The sequence below is a fragment of the Bombina bombina genome, chromosome 10 (genome assembly GCF_027579735.1).
Source record: "Bombina bombina isolate aBomBom1 chromosome 10, aBomBom1.pri, whole genome shotgun sequence".
Taxonomy (NCBI): Eukaryota; Metazoa; Chordata; class Amphibia; order Anura; family Bombinatoridae; genus Bombina; species Bombina bombina.
Genome location: NC_069508.1, coordinates 69,197,624 through 69,213,507, shown reverse-complemented (window position 1 = coordinate 69,213,507; position 15,884 = coordinate 69,197,624). Strand labels below are relative to the sequence as shown.

General features: G+C 37.6%; 1 protein-coding gene across 1 annotated transcript in view; it reads right to left on the bottom strand.

The window, feature by feature from the left end:
* Positions 1 to 6,486: 6,486 nt before the first annotated feature.
* Positions 6,487 to 15,884, bottom strand: part of KIFAP3 (kinesin associated protein 3) — a 479,627-nt gene continuing 470,229 nt past the window's right edge. The window contains 1 exon segment of the mRNA XM_053693102.1: positions 6,487 to 7,204. Coding sequence (XP_053549077.1) covers positions 7,096 to 7,204 — 109 coding nt within the window. The 3' untranslated portion in view covers positions 6,487 to 7,095.

Below are 15,884 nucleotides of genomic sequence, written 5' to 3'. Positions count from 1 at the left end.
TGCAAGTAGTTATAAGCAGCTGGAAGTTAAACAGAAGGATGATATGTGCTGCTTCTGGGTCACCGAACTGCCATTAATAAAAAAAAAAGTACCCTCATCTCAGGGATATGTTATAAACAGAGTTCTAAGTCTTTTCTGTGTGCATACTAATTTCTGTATAACTCCAGAAAATAAAGATTAGCACTTACCTTAGACGTCTGCCCGGCACTAAGGCATCTCACCCGGCTTGTGAAGTTCTTTCTCCTCTTCACATTGGCCTGTGAAAACAAAAAGTGCTGAGCTATACTCTGACTTTTACAAGCAGGGCAGCATACATCTATGGGAGAAGCAGTGAGAATTATATCCCACAAGTTCCCATTGCTTTGAAGCCACCAAATGCTTCTCTTTTTGCACTGAAGAGACTGATTTGGTCTAGGCTAAACCCCAGAACAAAGTAGCACACTGCGGTACTACATTAAAAATAATAAACTCTTGATTGAAGAAACTTATAACACCTAACTCTGCCTCTTCCTATCACTAACACAGGCAAAGAGAATGACTGGAGTGGGAGGGAAGGGAGGAGCTATATATACAGCTCTGCTGTGGTGCTCTTTGCCTCCTCCTGCTGACCAGGAGGCGATATCCCATAAGTAAGGATGAAATCCGTGGACTTGTCATATCTCTTAAAAGAAATACACGTCAATATCCTCTTATCCTCTCTGTAAGAGCCCTGACACCATAATACCCCCCCAAAAAAGTGTATCTTACGTGTCCGCAATCAGAGAAATACACCGCTGAGCTAGGGCATAAAAGGCGTGCAATGCGACCGCCTCCTAAACAGTCGGCATTAGAAGCGAAAGAACAGCAGTTCGGAAAAAACAATATTGGGGACCGCTGAATAGGAGGCTACTAGATAGTTACGGTCCTCCGCTACTGATCGCTCCCTATGGTTGAAGGCATCTGAAACTATACGAGTAAAAGTCCCAACCATGATCTGAGAGAAGTTGGATCCTCAGTAGTAGCGTATCATCTTGGCAGCATGTGAAATTGCTCGCACAAGACTATGCAGTAGAAAAATAACCCACACCATAAACTCCCTTACATGCCAACATGCTATGTATAGGGATTTCAGCATATAACATACAGTTAAAATGCCATATGTGTTTTACTCCAGATTTGAGTTAAAATCAGCACAATCTTGATTCCCTGACTATTTACTGAGATCCGTGTAAATAAATCTAAACCCTGACTATTTACTGAGATCCGTGTAAATAAATCTAAACACTTAAAAGGGCATCCATAGTAAGGTCCCCTATAAATCCTAACATAAAAGGATTAAAGGGACATTAAACCCAAAAATGTTCTTTCAGTATTCAGATAGAGAATACAATTTTTAAAAAGTTTCCAATTTACTTCTATTATCAAATTTGCTTTGTTCTCATGTTATTCTTTGTTAAATGGATACCTAGGTAGGTAGTGTGCATGTGCCTGAAGCACTACATGACAGGAAATAGTGCTGCCATCTAGTGCTCCTGCTATAACATTGTTGCAAAACTGCTGCCATATAGATCTGCAGACACCTGCACACTAAGCTTACTTTACTGCTTTTCAACAAAGGATAACAAAAAAACTTAGAAAATTTGATAACATAAGTAAATTGGAAAGTTGTATGTTCTATCTGAATTATGAAGGAAAAAAATAGGTTTTATGTCCCTTTAACTGCAGAGTCATTACAAATAAATACTGGCAAACTGTAGTCTATATTTTATTATTATTATCGGTTATTTGTAGGGCGCCAACAGATTCCGCAGCGCTATAAACAAAGGGGGAGTAAAACAAAACAAATATAGGGATCAAATGGGTAGAGGGCCCTGCCAAGAGTTGCACTGTTGTAGTCAGCTCTTAAGAAGGTGATCTACAAACAGCTGGACTCTTAGGCTTACATGCTAAGGGGGTTCAGGGGATAGCGATGGAGGAGTGGAACTGGTATAAAGTAAGGTTAGCATAGGTTGTATGCATACCTGAACAGTAGAGTCTTTAGGGAGCGCTTGAAGCTTTCAAAACTAGGCGAGAGTCTTGTGGAGCGAGGCAGAGAGTTCCACAAGATGGGAGCCAGTCTGGAGAAGTCCTGTAAACGGGAGTGCGATGAGGTAACCAGAGAGGAGGAGGTCATGAGCAGAGCGAAGGGGACGGGAGGGAGAGAATCTGGAGACAAGGTCTGAGATATAGGGGGGAGCAGTGCAGTTGAGGGCTTTGTATGTCAGAGTGAGAATTTTGTGTTTGATCCTAGAGGCAAGAGGAAGCCAATGAAGGGATTGACAGAGAGGTGCAGCAGATGAAGAGCGACGTGTAAGGAAGATGAGTCTGGCAGAGGCATTTATTATGGATTGTAAAGGAGCTAGGTGGCAGGTGGGGAGACCAGAGAGGACAGAGTTGCAGTAATCGAGGTGGCAAAGAATGAGAGAGTGGATTAAAATCTTAGTCGTGTCTTGTGTAAGGAAGTGTAGAATTTTCGAGATGTTTTTAAGGTGGAAGCAGCAGGTTTTAGCCAAGGACTGAATGTGAGGAGTGAAAGATCGGAGTCAAATGTGACCCCGAGATATCGGGCATGTGGGATAGGGGTAATGATGGAGTTGTCGACAGTTATAGAGAGATTGGGGGTGCAGATTTTGGAAGAAGGTGGGAAAATGAGGAGCTTAGTTTTGGAGAGATTTAGCTTGAGGTATTGAGAGGACATCCAGGAAGAGATGTGAGAAAGACAGTTAGTGACACAGGTTAGCAAGTAAGGAGATAGGTCTGGTGCAGAGAAGTAGATTTGGGTGTCGTTGGCATACAATTGATATTGGAAACCGTGGGACCTTATTAGGGAACCTAGTGATGACGTGTAGATTGAGAAGAGAAGGGGACCGAGGACAGAGCCTTGCGGTACTTCGACAGAAAGTGGTAATGGGGCAGAGGAGGACCCAGAGAAGGCTACACTAAAGGTACGGTTTGACAGGTAGGAAGAGAGCCACGAAAGCGCTGTGTCACAGATGCCGAAGGATTGGAGGGTTTGGAGCAAGAGAGGGTGGTCAACAGTGTCAAAGGCTGCGGACAGATCAAGAAGGATAAGCAGAGAGAAGTGGCCTTTTGATTTTGCTGTAAGTAGGTCGTTGGTAACCTTAACAATAGCTGTCTCTGTGGAGTGCTGGGGACGTAATCCAGATTGCAAAAGGTCAAGAAGGGAGTTTAACGTAAGAAAATGGGATAGGCGTGCATATACTAGTTTTTCAAGAAGCTTTGAGGCAAGAGGGAAATAGGGCGGTAGTTGGATGGGGAGGTAGAATCAAGGGCAGGTTTTTTGAGGATAGGTGTGACCAGTGCATGTTTCAGCGATGAGGGAAATATACCGGTGCTGAGGGAGAGGTTGAAAATGTGTGTAAGTATAGGGGTAAGGGTAGCAGAGAAGGAGGGGAGTAGCTGTGAGGGGATAGGGTCAAGGGGACAGGTAGTGAGGTGAGAGCACAGTATAAGTGCCAAAACTTCTACCTCAGTAACAGGGGAGAACAAGCTAAGTTTAAGGTTATGTGGGTTGTGGTTGAGTGAGAGCATTTGAGGGGGTGAGAGAATGGAATTATGTTGAGAGCTGATTTCATTTCTGATGGAGTCAATTTTGTTATTGAAGTGGCTGGCAAAGTCCTGAGCTGACAGAGAAGTTGTATTAGGAGGTGGGGGAGGACAGAGGAGAGTATTGAAAGTGGAGAACAGACGTTTTGGGTTTGAAGAAAGAATAGAGTTAAGAGTAGAGAAGTAGTGTTGCTTATGGAGATTAAGGGCAGAATAGTAGGAGTTCAAGATGAATTTGTAATGAAGAAAATCAGCTGAACTCCGAGATTTTCTCCAGTGCCGCTCAGCAGTACGGGAACATCTGCGTAGGTACCGTGTCAGAGGAGTATGCCAGGGCTGAGGATGAGTGTGTGATTTCCGAGCTATGGTAAGAGGGGCGAGATTGTCAAGGACAGATATAAGGGTGGAATTATATTGGCAGATAGATTGTTCAGGGCAGGAAAAGTAGGAGAAGGATAAGAGGAGAGGTTTGAAGGAATTAGCAAGCTGTTGCTGATCTAATGACATAATGCTTCTGTGAAATTTGGTGTGAGGAAAAGAAGGAGGGAGAGTTGTAGGGAGGGATGATATGTTGCAAGTAAGGAGATGGTGGTCAGAAAGAGGAAAGGGCGAGTTTGTGAAGTTTGAGAGAGTGCATAGATAGCTAAAGATCAGGTCAAGAGAGTGATCGTCTTTGTGAGTGGGAGAATCAGTCCATTGTGACAGACCAAAAGATTAAGTGAGTTGCAGAAGTTGTTTTGCAGATGAGGCAGTGGGATTGTCAAGAGGGATGTTGAAGTCGCCAAGAATGTGGGCAGGGGTGTCTGAGGAAAGGAAATAAGGTAGCCAGGCAGCCAAGTGATCTAGAAATTGAGATGAGGAGCCAGGGGGTCGGTATATGACTGCAACACGTACAGAGAGAGGGGAGACTAAGCGAATCATGTGGGTTTCGAATGAGGGAAATGTGAGGGAAGAGATGGGATGTATTTGTTGAAGGTGCAACGAGAGGAAAGTAAAATACCTACACCACCTCCTTGTCTATTACCAGACCTAGGAGTGTGGCTGAAGTGGAGACCCCCATGTGACAGAGCAGCAGTGGATGCTGTGTCTAGGGGAGAGAGCCAGGATTCTGTTAGGGCCAGAAGGTTGAGGGAACGGGAGATGAAGAGGTCATGTATAGAAGTGAGCTTGTTGCAAACAGAGCAAGAGTTCCAGAGTGCGCAAGTGAAAGGAGTAGTGGCTTTTGATGCAAACGGAATGTGAGTAAGGTTTGCAAAGTTTTGTTTTCGGACTCTATGGGACGATACACATGGATGTGCACGGCTGGGCAGTGGTTGGGGACCAGGATAAGGGGAGATGTCCCCAGCAGTAAGTAAAAGCAAGAGGGAGAGTGACATGAGATGAGATACAGATTTGCAGTAGTGAGACTGTTTTTGAGACAAGCTGCAGGGGGGAGAGTGTTTAGGAATAGGTAAAGTTCATGAGTACAAAAGTAAGTTGAGTTTAAGAGAGATGGGTTAATGAACAGTGCAGGTGGAGAGGGAGAAGGAGTAATTGAATAATGTAGTTTGTCTCTACAAGAGGTTGCAAAAATGATTATGAATATATTGAGCATTTTTACAAAAGTGGGAACCAGTTAAACACATAAGACACAGGATTACAGTAGCAATTGCATACAAAAACAAAAAGGTATATGAAACATAATATTACAAAAGTACTTGCCTTCTGTCTTGCCCCTTGCCCAATCCTTGTTCAATTCTTGTATAATTCTATTTTTAATGCCTTACTTATTAAATGTTCACTTTGAAAATGTGAACATATGTTGTTGTAGCAATGCACAGGCCAGTGCAATGCACAGCCAGAACTAGTGTGAAATATTATATGCAGGCAGGGCAGTCATATTTAAACATTTGCTGCCACTGAGGGATTTTAAAGCGTATTAGCCTACTAGAAAAGCCTCTCAATGTCCACCCACACGGAGAAATTATGAAAACGTTCCTTTACCCTAATCAGCCCTATTAGGCAACAAGCCATGAGGGCAGGGAAAAAGGACTCACGGTTAAAAGTCTTCTTTCTTCTACACCAGCTTCTGGTTTTTCAGTTTCACCGGCTTCTGACAGGGACCCTGAAACCTCAGCTGTGGGCAGACACTTAATCCTAGGTGTTACAGATCCAGACGACTTCTGACAGGGACCTGGAGAATAGGAAAAGCAGAGTAACCAACCCTGGTTTTCTATAAAGGGGTAGCATAAATGTTAGAAGGTAAGCAAGGACTACCTTGTCATCTTCTAACTGCTAAAAGCCACCATTATTCTTACTAAAGATAATTACATGGACACAGCATAGCCCCAATCCTTGCTTGCAGGCAAAAGTACCCATTAAAGGATTAAATATCTTCAGACACCATCTTCGCACAGCCTCCCGATGATAGAGGCAAAGAATGACTGGGAATTATGGGTAATGGGAGTGACACTTAACAGCTCTGCTGGGGTGTTCGTTGCCTCCTCCTGCTGGCCAGGAGTTGAATTACCACTAGTAATTGGAATGAAATTGTGGACTCTCCATGACATTTGAAAGAAAAAATAGATAATGAAAGTGCCCCTCTTTTTATAGTAATTTTATATACTAGCCAGTAAATTCTTAAAGATTATAATCACATTAAGTGTTGGCTTTCATGAAATTCAAAAGCGAAATATTGCTCGCATCCCTCTGATTTTTTAATCTATCCTGGGTAAGATGATGAAGTATTATTTGCAGCTGTGAATACAGCACCTGGGAGAAGGGAGCACAGATTTATATTTAAAATTTCTAGCAAGTAAGCTTTTAAATTGCATATGTTTCCTGACTCCAGTAACAATTAAATTCTCTTCTTTTACCGGTAGATGAACAGGTGCTTTTAAGAACAGCCAATATTTTTGCAAATTTTAATAAACAGTTAATTTGTGTTTATTCAGCACAAACAATAAACAAACCCAGTTTGTTATATATAATAAATATTCAAGGTTAATAAACATTTTATCATACTTCAGATGGTTAACTACACTAAATAGGTAATACGGGAAATAAATAATAATAAAATTCATAGTGGTTACACCAAAGTGGTTTGCAGTAACTTTTCTGTTCTTCATTGATCAGTAAACCAGTTTCTAATCCTTTTGCCCAAACATTGAGCTTGGGTACCGCTAAAACAGAATTTTTAGGGCAACATGATAAAAAAACCCCGAAAATAAATGTAATTTAATAGCATGCAGTTGGAAAATAGGTAATGTTTTCTAGTGCACATCATGTTTTGATCACTAAAAGCTTGTTCATCCAATTAAATGTATTCTACACATATCAGAGAACATATTAAATTAGTTAATGTGCCCGTATACCACTATAGGTAGAAATTAGTGGGACTGCACCCCTTGGATATATATTTTCAAACATTGCCATGCTAAAAGACAGGTGTCCATCAATATCCTTCTGTCCACGTGGTATCAAGCAAATAGTATCTTATAGTTTCAATGTGGATTTGCCTCCAGATCAGGTTTATCGTGCGCCAAAGCCGTAGTAATATGGTTCATCAGGGCGGTAGCCATAAGCTGTTGTAGGTCGTCCTGGTATACCTGTAGGTTGTCCAAAACCATCAATCCCAGTTCTGAAAAAGGAGAGGTACAACATTACTATTATGATAAAGTAAAACACAGGAGTCAAAACTATTTATGTCCAGCGATGCTTTTAGACCATACAATTAAAGAGTGCAAAAAGCTGACCACACAGAGTTTTATACCAAGGGTGTAAGGAGATTTAAAGAATGCCCTAATTTTTTTTTTTATATAAAAGTCCCTAGTCACATCCCTCGTGCCTTGTTCTGAGTCAGTAATGCTAAATGTCCATGCCCTAATGAATTAGAGCATGCAAATGTGTACAACAGTGAGATATATATATATATATATATATATATATATATATATATATATATTTCTTCTAGAAAGTATGATTTTATAATATTTAAGACCAACTTTAGATCATATATGAATAAATCAATGTTTTACCGTAACTTTTAAGATTCACAATAAAAGATAATGTATAAATTGTTCCTTTTTATAGTTTTACATCCATTTTCTACAAATACATTCATATAAAGTGATGCAAAAAATGGAATGCAGTGTTATTGTTATCCACAAGGTGGCATAAAAGTATTAGAAATCAAATGAAATACAAAGAAACTCCACAGTAACTCCAGGCATGTTTCATTAATTGTATTACTTAGAAAAGTACAAATATAACAGGTTATAGCATTATATAATTTAAATTTACTATTCTATCTTCTTTAACCCTATTTTTTAACCCTGAAGCTGCCCGGAACCACTAGATGTTGATTAAAGCTTAAAAGTCAATTTAGACAATTAAGGTTCTGGAACCTTACAAAGAAAACACTAGTGAATCAACTGTAAGGGTTTCCAAACTTTTACATAGCGCTGCAACAACGAATCTCATAATCGATTAGTTGGTTTGCAATTAGTTGGTCTGTGCACAACACCAGCTCGCTTTACTCTGATGAGCTCCTGCATATGGTATTGTGTTTTATGGTTATGCCCTTAGCCTAAAGGATGTCTACAGACGTTTACTTTTTCAGGACAGTATAAGTTTACAACTACCCCTGGCTTATGTGCAACCCAGATATAATAGTCCATCATTCGGATTGTTTAAATTAAATCAGGTGATTTGGGACAATGCTTTGCATGATATAGCGCCACACTTGTTATTTACATCTAGCCCTAGATTGATGGGAGTTATTTTAAATGATGTGCAGTGTGCACTATTATGTGTTTGCACAATTATTAGCGGATTGCTTGCTATTGATGATTATATGTACTGTATAAATAAATGTGTAGGGCTTTGTCCTGTTATTAATATATATTGCTTAACGCTTTTTATTTTTTTTTAATAAATTGTGATAATATGTACCAGATTCAACCTTTATAAGAATATATATGTTATTGTTAGAGCGGACTAGATATTTTCGCTTAACCTTTATAGCTGGTTATTTACCATTGCATATAGATATTCAAGATATTTTTTTATGTTAGAATGAAGTCAAGGGTTACTTTATTGAGAGGTCCCTTGCCAAGGTGGAAAACACTTTGCATTGGTGAAAAGCGAACACGGATAAATATCCTACTTTGGCGAAATTGGCAAAACCCTACTTATGCATATCAAGCCCCTCAACACCATCTGCTGCAGGAAATATAGCTGCAAACAGAAAACCAGCCTTAGCCAGGAACATGTCAAGATTTTTGCATTTCAATGCAAAGTTTCTGAAAGAGTGAATAACAGAATGTTAAAAACAGTGATAGTCTACCTGTTTCTAGTTCTAACTCTTTTCAAACAGTTTGCGATATTGTTTTACTTACTTATATTTGTAACACTCAGTATGTTGATTTTATTTAAAAAGTAGGAAACAATTATTGATTCTTATTTTTATCCGATTAGTCGATTAATCGAAAAAATAATCCGCCAATTAATCGTTAGTTGCAGCCGAGTCAGAGTTTTACACATGACAAATTTTCAGTTACATTTTTTTCCAATTACAAAAAAGAAAAAAAGAAAAAGCCAACTAATCGTATCAGTACAATGTGCCAAAATATATTAATTAATGTTCACTGAAGAAGTTAATTTCTTTTCACAATCAACAAAATATTTTATTTGGTCAACTTTTGTATACAAATGTGTGTGTTTTATTATTATCATTTAATTAAAATAAAACACTTGTAATTAATGAGTATGAGGCCAAAAACAGGCATACAACCATGCAACATCTACATTAAAGTACATTTTTGATATAGAACTGTAAAATTCTGTTAATGCAAATTAATGCCATAAAATGACTGGATTTTCTAACAGATTAAAATCGCTTTGAATTTGAAAAACAAGACACCCCTTTTAAAGTTCCTTAAAAGGACAGTAAAGTCAATTTTAAACTTTCATGGTCTAGACTGAGCATGAAATTTTAAACATCGTTCCAATTTACTTAAATGGTCAAATTTGCTTTGTTCTCTTGGTATCCTTTTTTACAGAGTAAACCTGGGGCGGAGTTATAGGAGTTCAGGAGTGCGCAATTCTTTTTAGCACTCTATGGCATCAGTGTTGGTAACAATGTTTGCAGCAATGTTAGACTAAGTTGCACATTACTGAAGTCCTATGAGCTACCCCTGGGTTTACTTTCATGAATGTTTAAATCATACTTTACTGTACCTTTAATTCCATCAAGTACAGAAATTTATTTTTTTCTATAGCAAAAGTCCAAATCTTTTTATCAATATCGCCTAAAAATCAAATGTAAAGAATGATCTAGTTATATGAAGACATTTTGAATTGATGCTTCCGTCGATTTGGGAAGTTACATGAGACCATGAATGCCGCGTCTGCAGATATATGCGAGCACAGGATTCTTCAGTATCATATATCTTGTTATTGTGAAGCACCGTGCTGTTTTCACATTTAAAGTGATGGTAAATCCAAGCGTATAACAAACACTAGGATTTACCATTGCTAAAAATAAAAACTAGTTTCCACCTCTTAACCAATAGCCGTGCACAGCTAGAGGTGGAAACGTCACCTTATTAGCGCGCTGTGCAGTGAGCGGCCAGAGGCGCTGAGTTAGTGATAAACTTGCCGCATAGATAGGGTGAGTTTAACACCCTTATTTTTACAGGAAGTGAGGACAGAAACCAATCTTTATTTTTAGTGATGGTAAGTCCTAGCGTTTGTTATACGCTTGGATTTACCATCAATTTAATCTGTTACAGCTTGAAGTAAGTTGTCGCAAAGTTTTTTCCCTTTCCTGTTACGGAACTTCCTTTCTATAGATGAACTTCCATTTCAAGCTGGTGTCTCTCTAAATTCATAAACAGGAGGTTTGTTGAAAGCCATATTAACACCACCAGCACCCCCTGGCAAAGGTTTGAAAGACAATGTAAAATGTTTCAACCAACGTATGTATGCTTACAAATATATATATATATATACCCAGTATTATTTATGATAAACTTCACTTTGCAGCCAAGTGTACAGAAACAAAGTAGTGAATTGTAAAGTTTCATTATCTGACCAATCAGAAATGTACCTAAGAGAAGGCAGCCACAGGACGTTGTTTACATTGCCTAATACCACCCTGATTGGATGAAAAATGTCTTTAGCTCCACTGCTGTTGGTAGTTGGAGAGAAGGTACATATAGAATACAGTTCAAAGGTAAAGATTACTCAATGTACCTCTTTAGAGTATGTGTATCTAAAATAGCGACAGACATCCAGAACATGATAACCTACTGTGATATTTAGTGGATATTATAATTTAATAAATAATACAACCTTAATAAAAAGGAATCCAAAAAAGAGACTTTCCCTAAACACAGTAGAACCGAATAATCAATAAACGCATAATAAAAGACAATGCAAAAACACTTAGTTTGAATTTCAGATTACTTTCTGACACATTTTAAACTAGTTCTTTTTCCACCCCCATTGCATTATGTGACAGCCATTAGCCAATCTCAAAATGTATATACGTATATCCTGTTAATCTTGCACATGCTCAGTACAAGCTAGTGCCTCAGAAATTGTGTATATAAAAAGATTGTGCACATTTAGATAATGGAAGTGGATTGGAAAGCTGTTTATAAAATTGTGTCGGCTATCTGAATAATGAAAGTTTAATTTTGACTTGAGTGTCCCTTTAAAGGGACAGTCTACACCAGAATTGTTATTGTTTAAAACTATAGATAATCCCTTTATTACCCATTCCCTAGTTTTGCACAACTAAAACAGTTATATTAATATACTTTTTACTTCTGTGATTACCTTGTATCGATGGCACACATGAACTAATGCCCTCTAGTGGTAAAAAAAGTCAAAATGCATTCAGATAAGAGGCAGCCTTCAAGGGCTAAGAAATTAGCATATGAGCCTCCTAGGTTTAGCTTTCAACTAAGAATACCAAGAGAACAAAGCAAATTGATGATAAAAGTACATTGGAAAGTTGTTTAAAATTACATGCCCTATCTGAATAGTGAAAGTTTATTTTTGACTACACTGTCCATTTAAGTTCGAATAAGAATAAATACATAGCAGAAATAAATGAATGAGAATGTCTTTGTGAGTGAAGAGTGATGACCAGCTGACAAATAGATAAAGCTCTGCAGGGATTATTTCCAAGTTGGGATCTGCAAACAATTTCTGTAAGAAGAGGAAAATGCTGCAGGTATCAAGAAAGATTGGATGGGTATACACCAACTTATAGTGTGATCTTATGGAGCAAACAGTATCCCATTACCACCTTGTTTAAACTCCTGCATGGTTTGGCAGCCAACTAGAAAGCAAATAATTAGAAGTTCTTTTATACAGTGAGAGGGAACCAATGAAAGTACAAAAAGGACAAAGGAATAGTACATTTCAGGAAAATAAGAGGGGTGGACAAACAAAAAAAGAAATTGATTACATAAAGATCTGCACCACTTTTATATAGGTTAATGATAAGCAGCTGCGATGGGCCTGTGAGCACTGAACTCAAAAACACACCTGTGGTTCTACTGACCCATCTTTACCTTCCAATATCTTTGTTCCAGAGATTATGTATGTAAATCTGTAGTCCCAAGATAAGTAGCTAAAACCTGGCATTTATGGGTCATTCTCAGAGAGGTGGTGTTCACCAAGCTAGTAAATATAAGCTGATGTATCTTCCTTTTCTGTATTTGATGTCCACTTGGTATTGTTAGCAAAAATGTTATGATGTTAATACCTTAGTGTGTGTTTTTTAAAGTCCATAGGCAATGATGTGTTTGTTAACAGTAGGGTAAAGACTGAAGTAGTGGAGACAATGGCTTCTGGCATTCTCCACCTTATTTCACTTTTAGAATAATTTATTTACAGATGTCTTTCTGTAAAAAAAAATAAGTAATGCTAAATATGAATTTCTTAAGTGTGACATTATTTCCCAGACAGCAAAATGTAACTGAGTATTGGGAATGATATGGAGTCATCTTATGAATTTAAGTGAACATTGACAGCTCACATGCCAAGAAAGTCTTGAGCAAGGCCCAATTTGATTTAAGAAATTGGTAAATAAAATGTATGTTCGCTTGCGTTTATGATCACGAAATATGGCACACAGGTCAAAGCTCAACCCATGCACAACCTACAAGGACATAATAAATGGATGTTTATACATGGAATTATAGTTTCTTAAAATTAATTACTTGCATATTGCCAGTGATAAGCAGGGACACAATCAGACAGTAACATCTAACTGTTGCTCATTATACAAATCACAACTGATGGCAGGGGGCACTTAGTCAGACCAATCATCCTAAAGATATGAGAGACAGGAAATGAAGTACTGTTCGAATGTTTAATTAGTCCTACCAGTCTGTCCATTAGACAGTATCCTGTTAAACAAAAGTGATGTTGCAGCAGAAGATGGAGGGTGCTGGCAGGAATTATGTGTGCTATCTGCTACAAATGTTAACAGCAACAAGAATAATGGTGATAACCAAAATCATAGAAACTGAAAACCAAGGCGTATTTAAAAATAGGATAAGGATTCAAGAGCCCTACAGGGAGTTAAGGAGGTGTCTGAATCTGTGTATAAATTGGGCAAGAGGAGACACAGGAATTGAATTTGATAATGCATGCAAAAAAAAGGAACAGTCTAATGTGTACCTAAGTATCTGGAATGCACCTTTTCATAGTGTTCCTCCAGAAGAGAAGGAGATGAAAAAATTAATTTTAGAATTATATAATGCAATGTTGGCAAAGTGACAGAATGGAGTTGGTTTGGTAGAAATAACGGTCCATATATGGTGAATTGGAGGACAATTTAATAATGAGCAACTCTCGAACACCACATCATAATACACATAGGTGAAGGGCAGTTTGTGAGAAACATAGGCTACAGGATAGAGTCAAAGTTTAGATAAGTAAAATAGAGCAAGAACTGCTCTCGCTGCATTTCCAAATGCAACAACTTCCAAAGTATAAGTAGCCAAAAGAACGGGAGAGGCCAGGACAATGGAAACAGATAAGGGGAGGAGGCACAGGGTGAAAACCAGGATAACTGGTAAATCAAAATATGGCAAACACATGACTGCCATACCACAGACCAGACCAATTGGTTTCATTATATAAAAATAAAACCTATGATGCAGAAAGTTAACGTAACCAGGATATCTTTTAAGGAAAAACTTCATTAAACGATAATGACATGAAAGGGTTAAATTGTGTGCTTTATAGAATGCTTCATCTCATATTTTCTTTGGTAACCAAAATACGCTTAAAGGGACAGTAAAGTAAAAATTAAACTTTCATGATTCAGATAGTGCATATAATTTTAAAAAACTTTCCAATTTACTTTTATCATCAAATTTGCTTTGTTCCCTTGGTGGCATTTTTGAAAAGCTAAACCTAGCTAGGCTCAAACTGATTTCTAAACCGTTGAAAATCTCCTCTTAGCTCAGAGCATTTTGAAAGTTTTTCACAGTTAGACAGTGTTAGTTCATGTGTGTCATATAGATAACATTGTGCTCACTCCCGTGAAGTTATTTAGCAGTCTTCACTGATTCACTACACTGCATGTCTGTCAAAAGCACTTAGATAAGGAGGCTGTCTGCAGAGGCTTAGATACAAGTTAATCACAGAGGTAAAAAGTATATTAATATAACAGTGTTGGTTATGCAAAAACGGGGAATGGGTAATAAAGGGATTATCTATCTTTTTAAATAAGAAACATTTTGGTGTAGACTGTCCCTTTAATACACAGTTTTAAGAGGTTTTCCCAAAAGAGGACACATATGTTTGATATGAAGAATTCAGTACAATGCAGTAAATTATGGCTGGGCATTTCGGTCCTAAATTTAAGTGAAAACTGGTCCATATAAATGTGTTAAATTAAGTCCCTTTTGACACATTTTATGGCATTACAACTTATTAACCCATAATAGCCTGACTTCCTAATAATTTCCAGAAGCAACAGTATAAACAATAAATAGTTAATTGGCTCAACCTGTTAAAAAAATTGAAACGATTTAGAGTATTAGAAAAGAAAAAAGTGATGTTTTAAATTATTTCTCGACTAATCATTTCTTTTTCTGCTGTAGTTTTAAATGTGAAAGTAATTAGGGGGCGAATCCCTAGAGCCCAACTTATAAGAGTATCAACTTTTCAGCCATCTATCTGAAGGATTTGTACATAGGTTACAGCCTTCAAGAATTCATAGCAAAAAGAATAAAGTCCCTAATTACTTTTGACTTGATCGTATGTTTCTCATTGGTTTTTGCAAAATGCCGGTTTACCACTGTTAAGAAATTGATGATTAAACAAACATTTTAAACAACCAAACTGGAAACGGCCAAATGTCTCATGGGGAGTATAATGGTCATTAAGGAAGATATTAGCGCAACTATGCAAATCATGTATTAACAAAATGTATAGAAAATGCTAAATATCAGGCTACTCGTGTCTCATATTCTCCAAGAGCTGTGGGAAGACTTTCAATTTAAAAAAAAAGTTTCCAATTTACTTTGGATTATCACATTTGTTTTGTTTTAGTTGAAGAGCATACTTAGGTAGGTAGGTCTGGAGCACAAATGTATAACATTGTTAAAAGTATTCGTGCAGAACTGCTGCTATCTAGTGCCCCAGACACATGCACACTCCTGTGTCTACCTACCTATTTTTCAACAAAGGATACCAAAAAGACAAAGTAGTTTTGATAATAGAAGTAAATTGGAAACTTTTTTAAATTGTATTTTATGTCCCTTTAAGGTTTTTTTTAAGCTATGGTAAACTAAAATCTGAAAATGTTACTAAATTTAAAGGGACACTGAACCCATATTTTTTATTTTGTGATTCAGATAGAGCATGCAATTTTAAGCAACTTTCTAATTTACTCCTATTATCAATTTTTCTTCATTCTCTTGCTATCTTTATTTGAAAAAGAAGGCCTCTAAGCTTTTTGGTTTGGTTCAGGACTCTGGACAGCACTCTTATTGGTGGATGAATTTATCCACCAATCAGCAAAAACAACCCAGGTTGTTCACCAAAAACTTACATTCTTGCATTTCAAATAAAGATACCAAGAGAATGAAGAGAATTTGATAATAGGAGTAAATTAGAAAGTTGCTTACAATTTCATGCTCTGTCTGAATCACGAAAGAAAAAAATTGGGTTCAGTGTCCCTTTAAATAAGTTATCAGTTTCTTGTTTTTTATTCTTGTCTTTTGAGCTGGATCTATTACACCTGCCTCAATCTATTCCTTACATGTCCTGCAGGTAGTCTCTTT